A 19,846-nucleotide genomic window follows, 5' to 3' on the forward strand; every position below is an offset into this window, starting at 1 on the left:
AAAGATTATCTCGAGATTTGTTTTATTCGATTTTTTTAATGTCTTAATCATAATGACATTCTTTGTAAATAACTTTAAACTTCAAGTTTTTTTTGCTAAAACTGCTGTGAAAATTTTAATATAAATTTATGTTAATAATGAAATTTATGACCACACAAAAACAAAATATGCTGTTTTTAATTCTACTAAACACACAGGCTATTAAAATATTCCCCAAAATCTGTTTGAAAATAATAAAATCAGTTTGAAGACCCACAATAAAAATTGATTGTAATAATTAACAAAAAAAAATGTCATGTTCAAAAATGAATTTTCGGGTTAATTCTTAGTATTATCAGTAAAATTCCTTTTACTTAAAAAAAAAAAAAAAAAAAACCCTGCAAGTGACGAATCTACTATTCCTCGCCACGTCAGAAACAACACTTCAACGACGGCACCGAATTTTTTGGCCCCTTCGTTCAAGTCATTCCAATATATATTTTTAAAAAGCAGAAAAGAAAAAAAAAACAAAATTAGTAAATTAAAAAAAAAAAAAAGGTTTGGCCTCTCCGGTGACTCTTCTTCTTTCTCCTACCGAACTTTTCGCTTTTCTTCTCTGACCAAAATTTTTCAACAACCTCTCTTCTCTCCCCTTTCTTCATCATTTCTCAAAATCATCTCTCTCTCTCTCTCTGCCATGAACGTTACTCTCTCTCTTCTCTCCACCACCGTCGTCTTCATCCGCCGCACAATCATCGGATCCAACGGACTCAATCTATTCGATTTCTCATCTTAAAAGACTTTCTCTTACTACCACCACATGCATCCCTTCTGTTGCGTTTCCACTGTCTCCGATCACTCTCCTTCGATGCCGCCGTTACCGGAGCCACAACCGCCTCTACCTATATACGCTACCTCCTCCGCAGCAGCACCGTTTAATTCAGCGAGATCCGAACCGATTATGACTCGATCTGCTTCTCAGAGTTATAATCATCATCATCATCATCATCATCATCATCATCATTCAGGTCAATCTGATAGTCACAATCTCATCCGTAGTCTCTCGTTTAATCACCAGAGTGATGTCGCGAATCGATTGGGGCAACGCGTTTTGGCTTTGCCGGCGGCGGTTAGAGAACCTCCGGTTGATGTTAAGATTAACGATATCGTTGGGAATGGAATCGCTGGGATTTTGTATAAGTGGGTGAACTATGGTAGAGGATGGAGACCTAGGTGGTTTGTGTTGCAAGATGGTGTGCTTTCTTATTATAAAATCCATGGACCTGATAAGATCTTTGTTAGTCCTGAAACTGAGAAAGGATCTAAAGTCATCGGAGATGAGTCTGCTCGTATGATCTCTAGGCATCATAGGCGTGGTGGAAGCAGTAGTAGTTGCCAACTCCGGCGCAAGCCATTCGGAGAAGTCCATCTCAAGGTTCAGCAAATTGATCATATCCATACTGTGATTGAAACTATTTTTATTCATGATGATTTTATTTGTCCTGTGTAGGTTTCTTCAGTTAGGGAGAGTAGATCAGATGATAAGAGGTTTTCTATATTCACTGGCACCAAGAGGCTTCACTTGCGTGCAGAGACAAGAGAGGACCGAACAACTTGGGTCGAGGCTTTACTAGCTGTCAAAGATATGTTTCCAAGGATGTCTAACAGTGAATTGATGGCTCCGACTAACAATTTGGCCATGTCGACTGAAAAGCTTAGGCTAAGGTTGATTGAGGAAGGAGTAAGTGAGTTAGCTATTCAGGACTGTGAGCAAATCATGAAGTCTGAGTTCTCAGCACTCCAGAGCCAGCTGGTGCTTCTCAAGCAAAAGCAGTGGCTTCTCATTGATACCCTTAGGCAGTTGGAGGTATTACAACTTAACAACAAAAAGCTACTAAAATCTTTCACTGAGATCTCATGTTGACTGCTATAATCTGTGTGCAATGGTCGTATTGATTTGGAGAGGCTGTTATGATCTATCGGTGTTCTACTTGAGGAAAAAATTGTGAATTTTGTTGATTTTGCTGGGTATTGTATCCCGCATCCTTTGTGTTTATAGTGTTTTAGAAAATCTGCTAACTTTACTAGAGAGTTTAGTAGTATGAAAATTTGTTTATTTGTTCTCTCTTCCGGCTATGTTCTGCTAAGATACTGCTCTTCCTGTATTGTTCTCTAGACAGAAAAGGTAGATCTGGAAAACACAGTTGTAGATGAGAGTCAAAGGCAGGCTGAAAATGGAGGTTCCAGTGATTTAAGACATGAGAAGTTCAGTGGTGAGTTACCAGCTTCCCATTCTCGAGCCTAGCATTCCTGGATATATCTCTTTCATGTACCTATGTTTTGATTCGCGTTTGCATTTGACTTGGTTCCTTTTTATCTCAGAAGGTACTGCCACCGAATCTGAAGATGATAATGAACGAGGTGATGCTGCCGAGGAAGAATATGATGAGGAAGAAAATACCTTTTTTGATACACGTGACTTTCTTTCTTCAAGTTCTTTCAAGAGTAGTGGTTCTGGTTTTCGTACATCATCATTTTCGTCTGATGATGGTGGCTTTGAGTCAGAAGATGATATTGATCCTTCCATCAAGACTATTGGATGCAACTATCCTCGTGTTAAAAGGAGGAAGAATTTACCTGATCCGGTTGAAAAAGAGAAAAGTGTTAGCCTTTGGTCAATGATCAAAGACAATATAGGCAAGGATCTAACAAAAGTCTGTCTTCCTGTTTACTTCAACGAGCCACTATCTTCTTTACAGAAATGTTTTGAGGATTTGGAATATTCATACCTTCTTGACCGAGCATTTGAATATGGCAAAAGGGTAAACCATCTGAACGCTTGTCCCATCTTAAACCCTTATGGTAGCATCTTGAATGTTGCTAAGTACGTGGAACTTTTTCAGGGAAATAGCCTCATGAGGATTCTTAATGTAGCTGCTTTTGCTGTATCTGGGTATGCATCAACCGAAGGAAGAATTTGCAAACCTTTTAATCCATTGTTAGGTGAAACTTACGAGGCAGACTATCCAGACAAAGGCCTTCGATTTTTCTCAGAAAAGGTTTCAGTTCACCACACGCAAATGTACTTTTCTCTGTTTTACTCATTTGCTATAGCTATTCAGACCTCTTATTCGTTTTGGTGTCAGGTCAGCCATCATCCTATGGTTGTGGCATGCCATTGTGATGGCACGGGATGGAAATTCTGGGGAGACAGCAATCTGAGGAGCAAATTCTGGGGTCGATCTATTCAGCTCGATCCTGTTGGTGTATTGACTTTGCAATTTGACGATGGAGAAATCCTTCAGTGGAGTAAGGTACCAATCAAACCTTTACCAAGCAAATAACCATTTTGTATGTTACTTTTTCACTGATACTATTCTTTCTTTCAACTTATAGGTGACTACATCAATATACAATCTCATACTTGGTAAATTGTACTGTGATCATTACGGTACAATGCGTATTGAGGGCAGTGCTGAATACTCATGTAAACTTAAATTCAAGGAGCAGTCCATCATAGACCGAAATCCTCATCAGGTGCGTTTTAACTTTGATCATGTTCACATATTGTGATTAGGAGTGACATTTGGTTAGTCGTTTATCGAGAAAATTATAACTAAATTAGAACCTATTTTTTGGTTTTGTTCAAGTTGGAAAGTTTCAGTTTGGTTTGGCTCTCGTTCCATTTTTGTATCGAATAGAAATCATACTTCAATGGATATTATATGTTATATAGTAATACAAAACGTACTTTTCTATACATACGAAAGAATTTCAGTGTATTTTGCTCTGTTTTGGAATAAGGTATTGTTACTGTTTTATTTCCAAAGTAAAAGTTTGGTTTTGGAATGAGATATTTTGGTTACGTTTCTCTTCCCAGATGTAGCTGTGATAGTTTGAGATCTACGTTGTGGGGCATTAAGTAACTTGTCCTTGTCACAGGTTCATGGTATAGTTCAAGACAAAAATGGGAAGACAGTTGCAACTATGTTTGGGAAATGGGATGAGAGCATGCACTTTGTCACGGGTGATTGTTCTGGGAAGGGAAAACTGAGTGAAGCTATGTCAGGAGCTCAACTTCTCTGGAAACGGAGCAAACCTCCTGGAAACGCAACAAAGTATAATCTAACACGTTTCGCAATCACGTTGAATGAGCTTACACCTGGGCTGAAGGTAAATTCCATAGAGAACTCCGTTTGTTATTTTCATAAATGAATTTATTAAGGAGACATTCAGACCTGAAGGAGAAATTAATTTAGGAGAGGCTGCCACCAACGGATTCAAGACTGAGACCTGACCAGAGGTATCTGGAAAATGGAGAGTTTGAAATGGCCAACACAGAGAAGTTGCGGCTGGAACAGCGACAACGTCAGGTAATACAAGTTGCACCACCACTGCACAATTTCTTTTCTTTTGGTTTTTGTTCCTATGTTTTGGTTTTCTCAGAAATATATACTGAATTAGAACTCACAAAGCTATAAACTGGGCCGTATGATGAGACAGGCTAGGAAGATGCAGGAGAGAGGATGGAAGCCGAGGTGGTTCATGAAGGAGAAAGGAAGTGAGTCTTACCGATACAAAGGAGGTTACTGGGAAGCCCGAGAGAATGGATTATGGGCAGACTGTCCAGACATCTTCGGCCACGTCGATTCCGATCAACAAATGATAGAGTAAAAAAAAAGAAATTATAAGCCAATTCGATTCTTAGATCACGAAGTATTAACTTCCTCGTATCTTTTTTTATTATTTTTCATCTCATTATTCTTTACTCGCCATTTCACATTACAGGACCATTTACCCTTCAGTCTTTTTTTTTTTTTTTTTTGTTCTTTGTATATCATGAAATAGTTCGCCTCATACCCAAAATTTGTCCAGTCCTTGTAAGTGGAAGAATGTGCTGCAAAATCATATATGGCTATATATTGAATAACCAAAAGGAATACAGTTACTTTTCTGGGGACTTTACTACATCTGAATGAAGGTTTCAGAACACACTCATCAGTTAGTAGAACAACTAATCGGATCGGAGCACGAACAATATATGGCGATTGTCACCATATTTCAGGATGCATCATATATCCAAGGCGGTCACGTTCAAAGCCCATACGTGGAACATGTTAATCACCATTTCTAGTGGACGTGAAAAAGGTTGTTTCCTTCAAAACAGAGAAGACAGAGAATATTAGTTTTGTGAGATGACAAGAGTAGTACTGTAGATGGCATCTGAGTAAGAACTTTGTTCAGATATATGTACCATTATTATGCTTACAAGTTATAACCATAACTTACTTATTATACACTTAAACTCAGCATTGAGGAAGAGAACATATAAGAGCATTTGCAGCTTGTAAATGCTCCCTTATATGCTCTTTTAGTAAATGTTGATTAGATGATAAAATTACAAAAGCTCTTTCATATGCGCTTCCAATCAAGGAAAAGCCACATCTGCATTGAAATGAATTGTCTGATGTCCTTTTAACAGATGATACACGATGTTAGAGAATCTTTAACGTCCATATTTTTCAATAAAATGAGAAGGTTTGTAATATAATTACAATAATTTGTTTAACTAGCATTAAAGTATTCCCTAGCCAAATTTTTTAAAAAAAAACAAGGGGAAAACATGCCTTCAAGAATCTTCAACTTCTAGCAAGCCAGGGAGAGATGAGGTTAAAGAAGCTTTTCATTTGAGTGCGTAGATGACCCTACAATTTACATTTTGCTTCAGGCAATCTCGATCCAGCTCATTCCAGATTCTTTAGCCCCCAACTTCTTAGCAGCTTCTCTCACTTCACTTAACTGATCCCACATGCCCAACGTAGCATAAACATTTGAAAGACATGTATAAACAGATGGATCTTCCGGAAACGCCGTGAGCAATTTCTCAGCAATTACGGTAACCAGTCTGGCATTCTTGTGAGTTCCGCAGGCAGTGAGCAGAGACATCCATATTGTTTTATCTGGCTTCAACGACATTTGGTTTATCAATTCTTCTGCCTCTTGGAATCGCCCAGCTTGACCAAGAAGATCAACTACACAATAATAATGCTCTTGATACGGTATAAGCCCATATTCAGATTTCATCAATTCTAGGAATAGTCTTGCTTCTTCAAGTAGCCCAGAATGTCGGCAAGCAGAAAGAAGCCCCAGAAAAGTTACCTCATTTGGTACAACTCCCGAACTGATCATCTTGTGGAAATACTGAATCGCTTCTTTTACTCGTCCGTTTTGTCCGAATCCAACAATTATCCCTGTCCAAGAGACAACATCTCGTTCCAACATACCATCAAATAACACTACACCATTGTCTATCTCACCACATTTTACATACATATGTACTAGTCCTGTCGCTGTGACATGCTCTGATTCATAACCTTTCTTTACACACAACCCGTGAATTTGTTTGCCCCATCCAAGAGTCGCTAAACTCGAGCAGACTTTGAGAATACTTGAGACGATGAATTGATCAGCATCGAGTCCTAACTTGATTAATTGCCTGAACAGATAAAAAGCTACAGAATTGAAACCTGCTTTCACACAGCCTCGTATCAGGCCAGAGAAAGCGATGATATTTTTATTTGGAAGTCTATGAAACAGTTTATGCGCATCTTGTATATCCCCGAAGTTTGCATGTAAATCAACAAGAAAGCTTCCTACGATGCAATCCAACTCATAACCACTGGTTACAACTAAACCATGTACCTGACGCCCAAGTCTCAAGTTGACTAAGTTGATGCATATCTTTAAAGCACCACTTAGAGTGTAGGAATCAAAACACAAATCTGACTGATGCATCCGCAAAAGCAGAGCTAATGCTGCTTCATTCTCCTCGTTGATGAAAAACCCTGAGAGCATAGAATTCCAAACAGCAACACTATTACACAGGGCATGTTTTCCCTGATGGAAAACATCAGCTGCATCAATTAGAGAGCCACAGTTCGCGTACATATCAATAAGAGCAGAGCGTGCGAACGGGCTAGACTCCAGACCTGACTTTACAACACAGCAGTGCAACTGTTTACCCATTGTTAATAAGCCTCCAAAACTGCAAGCTTTAAGGCCACACGGTAAAGCAAAACCATCTAACACAAGTCCTTCTCTCTGCATCCTAACTAGAAACTCCAACGCACGAGGACTACTCTTATCGACAAATCCTGAGATCATACAGTTCCAAGACACAACATTTGGCTGGGGAATTCGGTGAAACAAACTAACCGCTTCGTCAATCAAACCTGCTTTACAATAACCAGAAATAAGAGTGTTCCAAGAAGTTGAATTAGTCCGTGAAATCTCCCTAAAACTGTTATTAGCTTCACTAAGCCTCCCATTCTTAACATACATATCTACAACAGCATTCATCAAAACAACATCACTACTCAGATTCTCTTTAGCAATTCTTTCATGAATCAAACGACCCAACTGAAGATCACCCACTAACCCACACGCTTTCAAAACCGCAGAATACATAAACTCGTTAGGCCCTTCTTCTTCTTCTTGGGATTCCAACATGCTTCTGTACAATTCAATAGCCTTATTGGGTTTTCCATCACAAGTATACCCAGAAACCAACGTCGTCCAGGTGACAATATTTCTCTCAGTCATTTCATCGAACACTTTATGTGCATCACCCAAATGCCTGAAATCCACGTACATTGAGATCACGTTATTAGCAAGGAACACATTTTGAGAGATCCCTTGTTTGATTATATGAGCCTGAATCGATTCCCCACGCTTTAAAGCTTGTATTTTCCCACAATGACGCAACCCTGCTGCTATAAGTTTGAAGTCCATAGCCATTTACAGTATCAAAATATAACAAAACGTTATAAGTTCCTCATTCTAGGAACCACAAAAGCTTCTAGAAAGTGATAACACGGGTTTGAACTTTGAAAAATGGTCAAAATCAATCTCAACTATTTGCGAAACGATTTTCATACCTAAACTTCAATATCCTGCAAATAACAATCTGAACTGTATTAAAATTCAAATTTGCTACCTAAATTATATAAAATGTTGTCAATTTTAACTTGTGTTCGAACAATTTTAAATCATAGTTTAATGATGTTATGATTTGTGGCATCCACATGGCACTGGGAATAACCAAAACTAAATTGTTTTGGTTATTTTTTAGGTGTGTTGTGACGAGAAACAAAACGTTTGACAAAAAAAGTTATTGGAGTCCGTTTTCGAATGTGCTGTGAGACTTCATTTTTTATAATTTCTTGCTATAAAATACCTAAAAATGACCAAAACGAAGTTGATTTGGTAAGTCCCAATGCTACGTTAATATCACGGACTGTCTGACTCAACATTATTAAACTCTAATTTAATACTGTTCGAACAGAAGTTGAAATTGACAACATTTTATATAGTTTAGTTAACAAATTTAAATTTTAATATAGTTTAAGTTGTTATTTACAGAGTTAAAATTTGGATATAAAAAAATATTTGACAAATAGTTATTGTTGATTTTAGCTGTTTTCGGACATGTTTGTCTTGTCTTCTTTTAAGTCTTAGTACTCGCACTTTGCAAAAACATAGCGAACCATGTATTAACATAAAAACGGAGTAGTTTGTTTGGAGAAACCCGAAACGTCACACTGTTTGATTAACTTAAAACGGGATATAGTTTGTTTGAGAAAACTATAACCGGCACGATGTTCAACACGGAAAGGAAGACAGATCTCATGATTTAGGGTCAATCTGAAAATTTCATCCTTCGCCGTCGACTCGTCGTCCTCCTCCAACGAGCTCTTCTTTGCTAAAGCCAAAACTTCAATCTACAGGTTTTTTTTTCTGGTCCTTTCTTCTTGTATTATTGTGCTTCTGTTTCCAGTTTAGGATTTCAATTAAGCTTTTTTTTTTCCCTATGCTCACTGAATCCTTAAATAATGTAAGAATATATGCACTGGGAACTATTTATGGACTCCAGAGGTTAAAATGTGCTAGACTGTGAAAAAAGTAATATATTACTAATGTGTTCTTGTTCTCTTTTGTTCTTTGGTTAGAAGAAAATGAAAGATGGTCACTGCACAGTCGTACGTTTTGATTACGGAGGATATTATTCAAAGAACGGAAACGATGTAAGATGGAATCGAAAAGAAGATAGGGTTTACACACTGGTGATGAAAGGGTTACTGGAGGAGTTCACTTATTCAGGGTTGGTTAATAGAATATGCAAGAAGATTATGTTAGACGAAGCTACCTCAATGTTGAGGTTAAGTTACATCCCGTTGCTTGAGGATCCCAAGAGGCAAACGTATATCTTGGATGATGAAGATGTTCTAGGATATTTAATGGAAGGAGATCAGAATCAGCGTAGAGATGTTTTGCATGTGGAACTCGTCGAAGGTGTTGAACAGAACCAGAGCTGTGGTGAGCAAGTTTCGAGAGAGGATGGAAGAAGTGGAATTGATGTAAGGAATGATGAGATTCCTAGTGGTTCTAGAGTTAATGATGGTAACGTAGGATTTGAACCGTTGGGACAGTATGCGCCGTTGGATCCGTGTGATGATGTTGCGTACGTGGATAACTCTGGTATGTTTGTTGATGTTGATAGTACACCTGATGTACGAGGGGATGAGGTTGGAAGTCTTGAATGGGAAGATGGTATTGGTTTGAGTATAGGTCAAGAATTTGAGAGTAAGCAGGCGGTTCAAGATGTAGTTGACAGAGGTATAATCCGAAACTGTTTTGAGGTCGCTACGTTCAAGTCATCGACTAGATTATACGTGTTGAAATGTCGTGATAGTAGTTGCAAATGGTCTCTACGAGTGTCGATGCTTAAGAATTTGGATCGTTTCTCTGTTAGAACTTATAACAAGATGCATACATGCTCTCGGTTAACGACAGGTACAAGAAGAGATAAAAGAATAGGGACACCACAATTAGTTGCATCTGTTTTGCGCGAGAACTATCAAGGTGAACTCAACTCTCTAAAACCGAAAAATCTCATTAGTTTGGTTGAAGAAAGACTTGGTGTTAAGGTTTCCTACTCTACCGCTTTGAGAGGGAAAAAACAAGCTGCTAATGATGTGCAGGGTAGTTTACATACTCAGTGAGATTAGAGAAAAGGTTCAGCGTTCGCATTGGTTCCTGATCATGCATCTGTTAACTTTTATTTTGTTCTTGTTTCAGAAAAATTCTAGTTTAATTAATTTCTTGCTAATGAGCTCAATCAGAACAACAGAATGCATATACATTATGTTTCCTTATGATCAACAACAAAACGTTCGGGACTTAATTGAAAAAGAAATTGGTGAATGACCTCAGGAACCGCATAGTTCTGCAAAGTTGAAGAGGAGATTTGCGGTAGTGTGATGAAGAAAATATCAATCTTTTTGCTGGCATCATTTAACTTAGATCCTTCCATAAACACCAAGCAATCAACTTGTGAGATGATTACACACGGTGTTTAAAAGCAACATTGCAATCTAAAGCAATGCTTCAAATTCAAATTGACACATCTACTTAGTTAGTTTCGTTGACAACACAATTTCTTCACTTGAATCTCTACCCAAATACTGTATTTAAGTTGGATGTAATTTACGAACTATTAGAGGTGGACAACTTCACACGTCCATCTAAATACAAAAAGCTTGATTAGACGCAAATAAAAATACACCAGAATCTTCGTTCATTGCTTCCTCAAATTACAAGGCATCGTTTCAACACTAGATAATATGTATATGATATAATTCGTTCGCTTATTCTTAGGCGCTCCACATGAACGAGGCTCAGCCACAGCACGAGCCACATGCCGGTAGGGAATCTGAAAAACCACCAATAAAATTTTCCATTCATCAAATTCATGTCAAAATCAAACTATGAATCATTCACATTATCATCCAAAAGGACTAAATATCAAATTCATCTCGGGTTACTTACTGTGGTCAGCTCCACGGATATCATTCAAGCCACGCACATTGTCTAGGCCCCCACGAGGAGGTCGAGGGGGGCCACCACCGCTACCACCACCACCACCACCCCCGCCGCCACCCCACTTCTTGTTAGCCTTAGAACCTTTCCTGTAAGCATCTGATTTCTCCATCTGACCAATATTCAAGTTAGCCATAGCTTGTGACAGCTCAGATTATGGAATGTAATAACTCAAGAAATGGAAGTAAAACCTCACCGAGAACATGGTCATAAAGAAGACTTGTATCAGATTAATGATGGACAAGAAAAAATCTTTGATCGTCCTCAGTCTCCATATTGGTCGCTTCGCTTTAACCACACCTGGTACATGTTCAATAATAGTTTGTCAGTGTCAAAAAACAGTTAATATTTGCGGTAACGATCTGTATTTTAAGAATGTTTCTCTTCTCTCTAGGAGACAGAGCATCAGTGATTCACAAACCATTGAACATGATCTCGCTTACACTAAATTTCTCGAACGAATGCAAGTTTAACAATTACTCAGACATTATTCACTAACATCTACCAATATCAACATTCAAACTTCCTTAAGGGTGACCTGAATAGCACAATTTAGATATTAAAAGTTCAAAATGTCGCCACATCGAACTTTCTATACAAATTAGATTCCTGAGAACCGTAAAATAACAAACAATAACTGACCTAATCTAATTTCCATCTTCCATAAATTGTTTTATGATGGAGACAGAGAATACCAAATGAAAAAACGACAAACATTCATGATCAATCCAAGTTCAGGCATATATAAATCCTTACTTCCATAGATACCGAAATTTCAATTTCCGTAGAAATCAGCTAATCTCTACAATAGCAGAAGAATGTAAGACAAGATAATATATCATTATATGAATCTCCTAATGCGCTTATTAGATTTATCAAAAACGTTGTGGTTTTCTTCCTATACACTCAAATCATCAAATCCCTCTATTAAAGAGAAAACATCAATCATTCACAAACAATTGAACATGAGCTCGCCAACGCTAAAATTTCCCAAAAGAATCTGCACAATCACTAACCTCTCCCAATATAAATTTTCTCAAACGTTTTAAACTTTGCTTAAGTGTGACCTGAATTGCACAATTTAGATATCCAGAGCCTAGAACGTTCATCGTCATCGAGCTTTCAATTCCAATTGGTTTTTCTAACCTAATCTCACATCTTCCACAAACCATATGAAAATTTCTTCTCATCATGATGACACAGACTAACAAGAAAAAAAAAAAAAAATCGAAACCCCTTTTAAACAGTCATGATCAATCCATACAAAACCGAGCTAATCACCGTAGAAATCAACGCTTAATAGTTTCTAATTCCGGAATCTGTGCTCAAGTAATTGGATTAATTTGAGGATTGACAAACGAACAATCAGATCGACAAAACAGTTAGGTTCGAAAAAGAAATAGAGAAAACGATTAGGTTCATCAGAGAGATCTGTAGTTTCTTCGTACCTCCTTCGACGTAAGCCATTGAAGAGTAAAATTCTGGGTTCTTCTTCTTCGTCAACAACAACCTAAAGGAGATTTTAATTTAAAAAGAAAAAAAAATATATACCAAAACAAGCGATGATTATTAAGCTAGATTTTTTATATCGTCCTTACGACTCTTTGCGCGTTTTGTGTTTAGAAGTTTCGCGACGTTTACGTGGATTTCTCACGTGGCGCATTCTCATTGGTAGCTGTAATGCTTGTACTGTATATATTTTTTTTGGAAAAAAGTGAATACTCGACCACACATTCCACAAAGTAAATATATCACATGTATGTACCAACTATATAACCGTATGTACTTAATATCAGGATTATTTCATTCTCTTACACCATTTGTTAGAATACATCATTGATTAAAAGGGGTATCTAACTTATATTTTTGAAGATTCTAGAGTATTTTTAAAATCACTTGTTATTTAATTTCATATTTATGTAAAATCATTTAAAATCTCTTGTTATTTAATTACGAATTCATAAAACTTACTTGAAATTTAATGTTATTAAAAATGCTACTTGAATGATTATGTAAGACTTTTTTTAGTTTTTTTAATTTTTTTAGTTTTTTTAGTTGACAAATATGACTAATAAAATCCTAAGTATGATTTTAAATGATTTCATAAAAACAAAAAAAACAATCCATAAAAAAATCAACTCCGACGACAACTCTAATCTCCGTCGATCAGCAACCACTTTCTCCACCGGTGAACCTGAAGCTTCCTCTCTTCCTATGAATCAAACCACCACCATCTCTGTTCGCCAAGCTCTCTCTCTCTCTTCTCCCTCTTATATTGTTTTCATTCTTTCTGTTCGATAATTCTGTTTTTGTTATTGTCTAGAGAAAGGTTTGCTTCTCTCTCTATGTTTACTCTGTTTTTGTTCTTTTCTAGAGAGAACAAACAAGAACTCGTTTTACTCTAAAAAGGTCTATATTGAAAAATCTGACCACTTGTTGAAAACCAAGCCCAACTTCCTTGTAGTCTTCTTCTTTCTTCTCCTCAATTGTCGTTGACCTTCTCCAAGACACTTCTTCTTCCTTTTGCTCATCTTCTTCGCTTAGCTTCTTCCTCTGTTCTTCATCTCACTGCTTGAAGCTTCATTTTCTTTGATGCAGGATTTAATCAAGAACTCACATCTCAATAATCGAATATGTTACTAGGTGGATCATTTTGACCAGATTTAGACTATGTGGTGGTGGCAATAAGTTACGTCTTCATCTCCTCAGAATTAATAAATATCTTGATATATAGATTTTTTATTTGTATTGTAAAATATTTTAAAACCATCCAAAATTTACTAATAAAATCTCATAAAATCTCATAGAATTTTCTTCTTTCTTAATTAGAAAAACTTTAAAACACAATCAAATCTCCTAAAAATCTATTAAATCTTTCAAAATTCTAAAATATCAAAATCCTACTAAATCTTTAAAATATCAAGTTGAATACCCCCTCTAAGTATGACCAGTGACCAACAAAAATATATATTTTTTTAATATTAGAAACAAAAATAATAAAATTGTTTTGTTGAATCATTTATGGTTAAAAAAACATATCTATATCCAATATAAAGATTATATATGTTTAATGAATTCAATCTTATAATAGTTAGTTTAAAAAAAAAAATTCAAAACTTAAATAAAACTGAAAATAAAAATCATTAACAGGTTTTTAAGATATTGAAACTTAAACTAAAACCGGAAAATTCATGTTATAATAAATAAAATATGGAAATTACTTATTATACATTGTTAACCAAAAAACAACAATTTTTCCTTTAATTTATTTAAATACAAAAAAATATTCTTTAATATCAAAATCATTATATGAACTCTTTAGAATCAAACCCAAATTATATCAAAATCATTAGAACTACTGAAATAAAAGTCATTTACTCATACAGTAGGATATATCCTATGCTATAAAGCATGAATTAACATTTTTTCAAAAATTATAATATAATAATAAAAATTATTGTTATATTTTTTTAAAAAAGTTATTTTGTTTGAGACAGTGTTTACTTAATATTGCAATTCTTTGGTAAAATCTACAAATATCTTTCTGAATACTTATTATTTTAGAATATTATAGTATTTTAATTGTTTAATGTATATTACAGTTTTATATTGTTTGTTTGTTGTATTTGCATCATTATTTTGTGAAATATTTTAAAGTAATTATAATATTATAATTGTGAGCAGATAAAATTTATTAATTTATCAACTGTTATAAACAGAGGTTTTAGGGAAATGGTTCTCTTTGTTATTCATCTGTTGCATATGATACAACATATATATAGTATACAATATTAAGGTTTAGGGTTTATACTACTGGACCGATAATGGGCGTCCACATAATATAATATATCTATAACACTCCCCCTTGGATGACCATTATAAAAATGTAGTCCCAAATGCGCATATGAGATACTGCCTCGTTAAAAAACTTACCAGAAAAACCGAGTGGGAAAAAACATAGTTAAGGGAAAAAGAGTGCAACGCGCTTTTACTCCCCCTCTTGAGTGCATCACTTGAAATCTTCAAAATGTCACAATCCAATATGATGAAGTAACTTCTTGAAGTAGTATTTGAAAACGCATTGGTAAAAATGGTTCACCAAATCTTCACTTGAACAAATTTGTAGGACATGTATATCACCTTACATCACCATTTGTCTGCAGGCTATTGGTCTCTTAAATGACTCATCTTAATCATTATCTTCGTCTCTCATGATCTCATCAATGTATGTCAAAGACTTTGATGATAGTCTTTCACTATTTAAATCATAATAAATATCTTTAGATATTTATCTTTGTTCTTTTGTTGTCTCGTTAAATACCTTTCATGAAAAAACTCAATGGGATAAAAACCATGATAAAGGAAAAAGAGTACAACCACGCACATGATCATATTTCTCCTCCTGAAAACATCATCTTCAGGTTATGCATTATGATCATATATATCATCTTTTCTGAACTCTTATAAACAGAACCCATATATTCTCTCGGGTCATTGGACTTCAAGTCATTTGCACCCCTTTCAGATAGAAGATTTATTTGAACTTCAATCCCAAATATTCCTTTACATATAATCTTCCAAACAATCATCTTATACATAGAAGTCATTCATACTCTCTTTATAAATCTGTCTCTTTCAACTCTTCTTCTTAGTATGGTACTTCAAGACCATTTTACTATGTAAGATTATTGAAGCATCTTGAGATAACATCTCTGTCATCAGATGTCAAATTTGGAAACTCAAGAAATTTTATGAAAGATCTGATCTTATACAACCCAACTTCTCCATCTTTCAGGAGTACTATTTGATCTTTGATCATTTCTCTATATATTCATTGGTATGTGAAATCTCTACCGGAGATCAGATAACATTTTCATCATTAACCTATTTTTGTACCTTTCTTTTAACAAGAACCACTTGTAAATGCAGAAGAAACAAGAGACAAACACATTTTTTATTTTAACGAGGTTCAGCAAATGCCTACGTCCTAAAACTCTATTGAAAATACTTCTTGAACACAATTACAATCAGTGTTCAATCTCGGATTTACACAACTCTAAGATTTCCCTTAGTTTTTTTTCGATTTATTTTCAACACACTATGAGATCCTTAAGATCAACAACAATGATCTATAGACATGATTCTCTCATAGAGATAAACTCTCATCTTTTTCTCCCCAAATACTTTTCTCGTTTTTACAACGTTCTTGAGGGATATAAAATATTTCTTCTAGCAATATTATCACTTTAAGGGTAGACTGAATCAAGTTTTGCTCTTATTGTCCAACTCATAAGGGATCTAGAATAGTTGCTTCCACCATAAGAGAGTATATTTCTCATAATCAATATCAATTATTTGTGAGAATCATTGTACTACTAAATATACATTATATCTCATTAAGATTCCCTTAGGCCCCATTCATTTTACAGTTTCAAGTGTAAGGACTACAAATCCAAATATTTTCTCTTTAAAAGACTTGAACTATTCTATGGTTACTTCTTTCAATGATTAACCAATCATTCTTTGTGTACATTTTTCAACTTTTTTTATTAACCGCGGTTTATGATCCCCGATTTTTATTCATAACATCATGAACTGCAACACTGCACGCAAACATAATACGACGTCGATTTGCTTTTTTGGTTCCTTTTATTCTAGACATGACTCAACTTGTTGAGATTTTCTTTCATAATGATTCTCAGGTACCTGAATCTCTTTTTTACTCATGTCTAAGTCTCTAGATCTCTTCTAGAGATTTTTCATAACTCTATGCTTCCTCGATGCCATATTAATTTATGCTCCTTTTCTTTTACGAGGATGCTTATAATTAGAACCATAAGTCTATCACACTTCATGCAATCTTTAGACTTACTAGCAGTTGATCTTATCCTTCTAGGACTTTAATTGGAGAACAACTGATATATGTGACTTTTACACTCAAGATCAGAAAATGGCTCTTGCATGCTTTTAGCATCTTTGCAAACTTTGCCAATAAATTATCTTTTTAATTTCTAGCGCACATTTCTTAGTACGAGGATCAAGATAATTTTTTACAATCTATTTCTTTACCAACTGTTTATTTTTTCCTCCTCATGTTGGAAAGACTGACTCACTAAATAAACAGTCTCTGCATCTCGAGATATTCAATCATCAAGAGAGATCTATATCCAACATATTTCCAACATTCTTTCTAATCCCATCTTATATCGATGTGGTGGAGCAACCAACATGTATAACATATTTAGATGGAATATATCTGGTTTCTGACCCAAACCAATTATAGTGGGGAGTACTCATAATAATTTGTTGGCCTGATGTGAATTTATTGACATATATAGTCATTTATGTCAATTACATAGCTTGGTTTCACCACCATTGTCAATTAACCAAATACTCTTGCAAACTCTATGTTGTAAGTTAATAACAAGAATATTTGGTGGATGATCAATCCACAATATCTCTTTGTATACATACTAAAAAATTGACACTATCCATATTTATGGGGTCGGTGAAGGCCATATAATCGGCTTGCTTTGTAAAGCAGCACACAAATAAATCACTATGAAAACTCTTCAGGTTCTCTAGTGAATGTTTTCAGAAATTTCTGATTATTCTTTCGCATCATTACTGAACCGGAATGGCTTAACCGGTTCTGCCAAATAATGAGATTCTCACAAAGTATTTTACCTTCTAGATAATGAATGTAATCTCTAAAACACTTATATTGTCTTGGGTAATAATTCTTATGATTTCAAAGTAATTTTCTTTCCTTATTGTCTCAACATGATTACTTTTCAAATACTCAATATTTGCTCTATCATATGAGTGATTAAACTCATTTTGTATGTGAACATAATATTATATCTGTTCCATCACCTCAGTGTGTGGAATTCCTTAATTTTCCCTCTCGAGATGATGACGCTTCATGTCTATCAATCTTGATTTGATTTCCACTCTGTAATCAATAATATTCTCAAATTGGGTAATGTATTATATCTTAGATCCTTTTAACTTTGAGATTTGGGAGACTCTAACACATTAATAGTAAATTGTGTTTCCATAGACAATAATATATATACTTTTTGAGAGCTTTATATACTTTTTCTAATACTTCTTAATATTATAGAAAAATACTGGAAATTGTCTCACACTAGTTTCTTTCATCGTTATATATATATATATATATGAGATAAGTACATCTTGTAGTTATTATTCACTTCTAGTGAAGAAACTAGTAGACGTTGACCATAACTTTATTTTTTTTTTATCAACATTCATGGCCACTTTTATAGCAAATTTCACAGTCGCCTTTTGTTTTTCTCTTATAATATAAAGTCATATTCACTCCAAAGAATAGACCAAGTCAATAAGATGTGATTCATGATTATTCATCAACATCTCATAAAGCCAGCATGATCCGATGACGGCATGATCCGATGTATTCTTCCATGTAAAGCCAACAAACTTTGTCTTACCATCATCAGAATCACATGCAATCAAAAATCCATCATCTAAAACTGAAAAAAGAGAAAAACAAAAACAAAAAATTTGAAAACCGATAAGATCTGAAGACTTACCAGTGAATCTAGTCTTGAGTTAGGTGATGAGAAGGCTGGTAAAGACGAATCCAGTGATAAACACATGCCATGGATCGATGTTGAGTGAGAAATTATGTCGCATGGGAAGAGAAGAAGAAGATAATGAAGAGATGGTGAAGAACAAGTTTAAGAAGGAATAAAGAAAGGAGAAGGAGTCGAAGAAGAAAAGGAGAGAGAAGAGGACTTCTCCTTTCGCAGTAAAGAAAAAAAAACTAGAAATGAAAGTAGACATAAGATTTTTGTCTTTTTATATGATTCTTCCTTAAACCAAGAAACCCGATCGGTTAGTGTCTGCCGAACCAAACCGAACCGTGAATCAAACTCCAATTAAAGTTCTGCCGATCGGTTTATATCTAATAACTGGACATCCGAAACCGAATAAACTCGGTTATATTGGTTCGGTTCTTTCGGGTTGAACCGTTTGCCCAGGCCTAGAAAAGACGGTGCTAAGAAGAAAAAAAAAGTAGAAGTCTCGTCGAGTGTTCCCGGGAACGGAGATGTAAAAGTCCATGTTTATTTCTGAGGTATAAATTACTCTTTCAAACAAAAAATACACTCTTTGTCAAACTAATGATATACTAAACCAAACTTAATAACCAATAAACCTAAATAATAATAAAAGAACCGATGATGCATAGATAATCATCATGTATCAAAGGGATTAATAAATAATTTTCTAAACCCAAATTCTAAAGAAAATACACATACATATGAAACGATGGGTTGTCATACACATCTATGTTTCGATTATATTATAATAAAATAATTAATTATGCCTTTGGTTTGAGAGAATTAACAGAACCAATCTAATTATTTCAAACATGTACGTGTAATATACAGTACGAGGCATAAACATCAAAATTCACAAACAACGATTAACAAACCAACGCAAACCAACAATTCACCAAACCAAATAATAAAATAATCAAAGTAATGAAACAATTTCACCATCATAGATCGTTTAAGCGACACGATATATGCCAAAGTAATAACGTTGTTAAATAATGAAATATTAGATGATGCATGTGTTATAACGCATCCAAAAACAGATTACGTAAAAGTTAATATGTTATAGATCGACGATATTAAATCATGAATCTATATGATGTATCTCATATATATATATATATGAGATAAATATATCTTGTAGTTATTATTCACTTCTAGCTGAAGAAACTAGTCACGTTGACCATAACTTTATTTTTTTTTATCCACATTCATGGCCATTTTTATAGCAAATTTTACAGTGGCTTTTTATTTTTCTCTTATAACATAAAGTCATATTCACTTCAAAAAATAGACTAAGTCAATAAAATGTGATTCATGATTAT

The 19,846-nt window shown here is 34.9% G+C and overlaps 4 protein-coding genes and 2 long non-coding RNA genes across 12 annotated transcripts; 3 read left to right on the forward strand and 3 right to left on the reverse strand.

Moving 5' to 3' along the window:
- The first annotated feature begins 429 nt into the window (after positions 1-429).
- On the forward strand, positions 430-4,927 carry LOC104773595 (oxysterol-binding protein-related protein 1C). Of its 6 annotated transcripts, none has more exons than XM_087461461.1 (11): positions 430-1,414; positions 1,490-1,846; positions 2,156-2,252; positions 2,362-2,801; positions 2,883-3,038; positions 3,126-3,293; positions 3,376-3,516; positions 3,922-4,152; positions 4,239-4,352; positions 4,483-4,695; positions 4,828-4,927. In XM_087461461.1, exons 1-10 carry the CDS (start codon positions 800-802, stop codon positions 4,651-4,653), a joined length of 2,490 nt encoding a protein of 829 aa, XP_087317587.1. In that variant the 5' UTR covers positions 430-799; the 3' UTR covers positions 4,654-4,695; positions 4,828-4,927. The 6 variants fall into 6 exon arrangements, 3 of the variants coding, with proteins under 3 accessions (XP_087317587.1, XP_087317585.1, XP_087317584.1); XR_015563743.1 differs by having other exon boundaries at positions 502-1,414; positions 3,131-3,293; XM_087461459.1 differs by having other exon boundaries at positions 4,483-4,927.
- A 547-nt stretch (positions 4,928-5,474) lies between these two features.
- Positions 5,475-7,991, reverse strand: LOC104773594 (pentatricopeptide repeat-containing protein At4g08210). Its single transcript, XM_010498238.3, has one exon. It carries the CDS (start codon positions 7,774-7,776, stop codon positions 5,704-5,706), a length of 2,073 nt encoding a protein of 690 aa, XP_010496540.2. The 5' UTR covers positions 7,777-7,991; the 3' UTR covers positions 5,475-5,703.
- A 525-nt stretch (positions 7,992-8,516) lies between these two features.
- On the forward strand, positions 8,517-10,234 carry LOC104773592 (uncharacterized). Of its 2 annotated transcripts, none has more exons than XM_010498236.3 (2): positions 8,517-8,765; positions 8,988-10,234. In XM_010498236.3, the coding sequence occupies exon 2, from the start codon at positions 8,994-8,996 to the stop codon at positions 10,038-10,040; it is 1,047 nt and encodes a 348-aa protein (XP_010496538.1). In that variant the 5' UTR covers positions 8,517-8,765; positions 8,988-8,993; the 3' UTR covers positions 10,041-10,234. The 2 variants fall into 2 exon arrangements, with proteins under 2 accessions (XP_010496538.1, XP_010496539.1); XM_010498237.3 differs by having other exon boundaries at positions 8,519-8,765; positions 8,991-10,234.
- A 329-nt stretch (positions 10,235-10,563) lies between these two features.
- On the reverse strand, positions 10,564-13,302 carry LOC104773591 (uncharacterized). The gene is made up of 4 exons (XM_010498235.3): positions 12,366-13,302; positions 11,114-11,217; positions 10,867-11,029; positions 10,564-10,750 (listed from the first exon to the last, which is right to left on the reverse strand). Exons 1-4 carry the CDS (start codon positions 12,382-12,384, stop codon positions 10,716-10,718), a joined length of 321 nt encoding a protein of 106 aa, XP_010496537.2. The 5' UTR covers positions 12,385-13,302; the 3' UTR covers positions 10,564-10,715.
- Positions 13,011-13,726, forward strand: LOC147940036 (uncharacterized). Its single transcript, XR_015563745.1, has 2 exons — positions 13,011-13,246; positions 13,516-13,726. It is a non-coding gene; the product is annotated as an uncharacterized LOC147940036 (long non-coding RNA).
- Positions 13,727-17,983: 4,257 nt separating this feature from the next.
- Positions 17,984-18,735, reverse strand: LOC147940037 (uncharacterized). The gene is made up of 2 exons (XR_015563149.1): positions 18,495-18,735; positions 17,984-18,387 (listed from the first exon to the last, which is right to left on the reverse strand). It is a non-coding gene; the product is annotated as an uncharacterized LOC147940037 (long non-coding RNA).
- Between the last annotated feature and the right edge of the window lie 1,111 nt (positions 18,736-19,846).

The sequence above is a fragment of the Camelina sativa genome, chromosome 8 (genome assembly GCF_030686135.1).
Source record: "Camelina sativa cultivar CO46 ecotype springtype chromosome 8, ASM3068613v1".
NCBI lineage: Eukaryota > Viridiplantae > Streptophyta > Magnoliopsida > Brassicales > Brassicaceae > Camelina > Camelina sativa.

Bases quoted from the DNA above. Each gene is read 5' to 3' on its own strand.
- LOC104773595 (XM_087461459.1), top strand. From the start codon at position 800: ATGCATCCCTTCTGTTGCGTTTCCACTGTCTCCGATCACTCTCCTTCG. The intron at 1,847-2,155 runs GTATTACAACTT...ATTGTTCTCTAG, and splicing joins ATACCCTTAGGCAGTTGGAG to ACAGAAAAGGTAGATCTGGA. The intron at 3,039-3,125 runs GTTTCAGTTCAC...TTTTGGTGTCAG, and splicing joins TTCGATTTTTCTCAGAAAAG to GTCAGCCATCATCCTATGGT.
- LOC104773594 (XM_010498238.3), bottom strand. From the start codon at position 7,776: ATGGCTATGGACTTCAAACTTATAGCAGCAGGGTTGCGTCATTGTGGG.
- LOC104773592 (XM_010498236.3), top strand. From the start codon at position 8,994: ATGAAAGATGGTCACTGCACAGTCGTACGTTTTGATTACGGAGGATAT.
- LOC104773591 (XM_010498235.3), bottom strand. The intron at 11,030-11,113 runs GTGAGGTTTTAC...AATATTGGTCAG, and splicing joins TCTTTATGACCATGTTCTCG to ATGGAGAAATCAGATGCTTA. The intron at 10,751-10,866 runs GTAAGTAACCCG...GTGGTTTTTCAG, and splicing joins TATCCGTGGAGCTGACCACA to ATTCCCTACCGGCATGTGGC.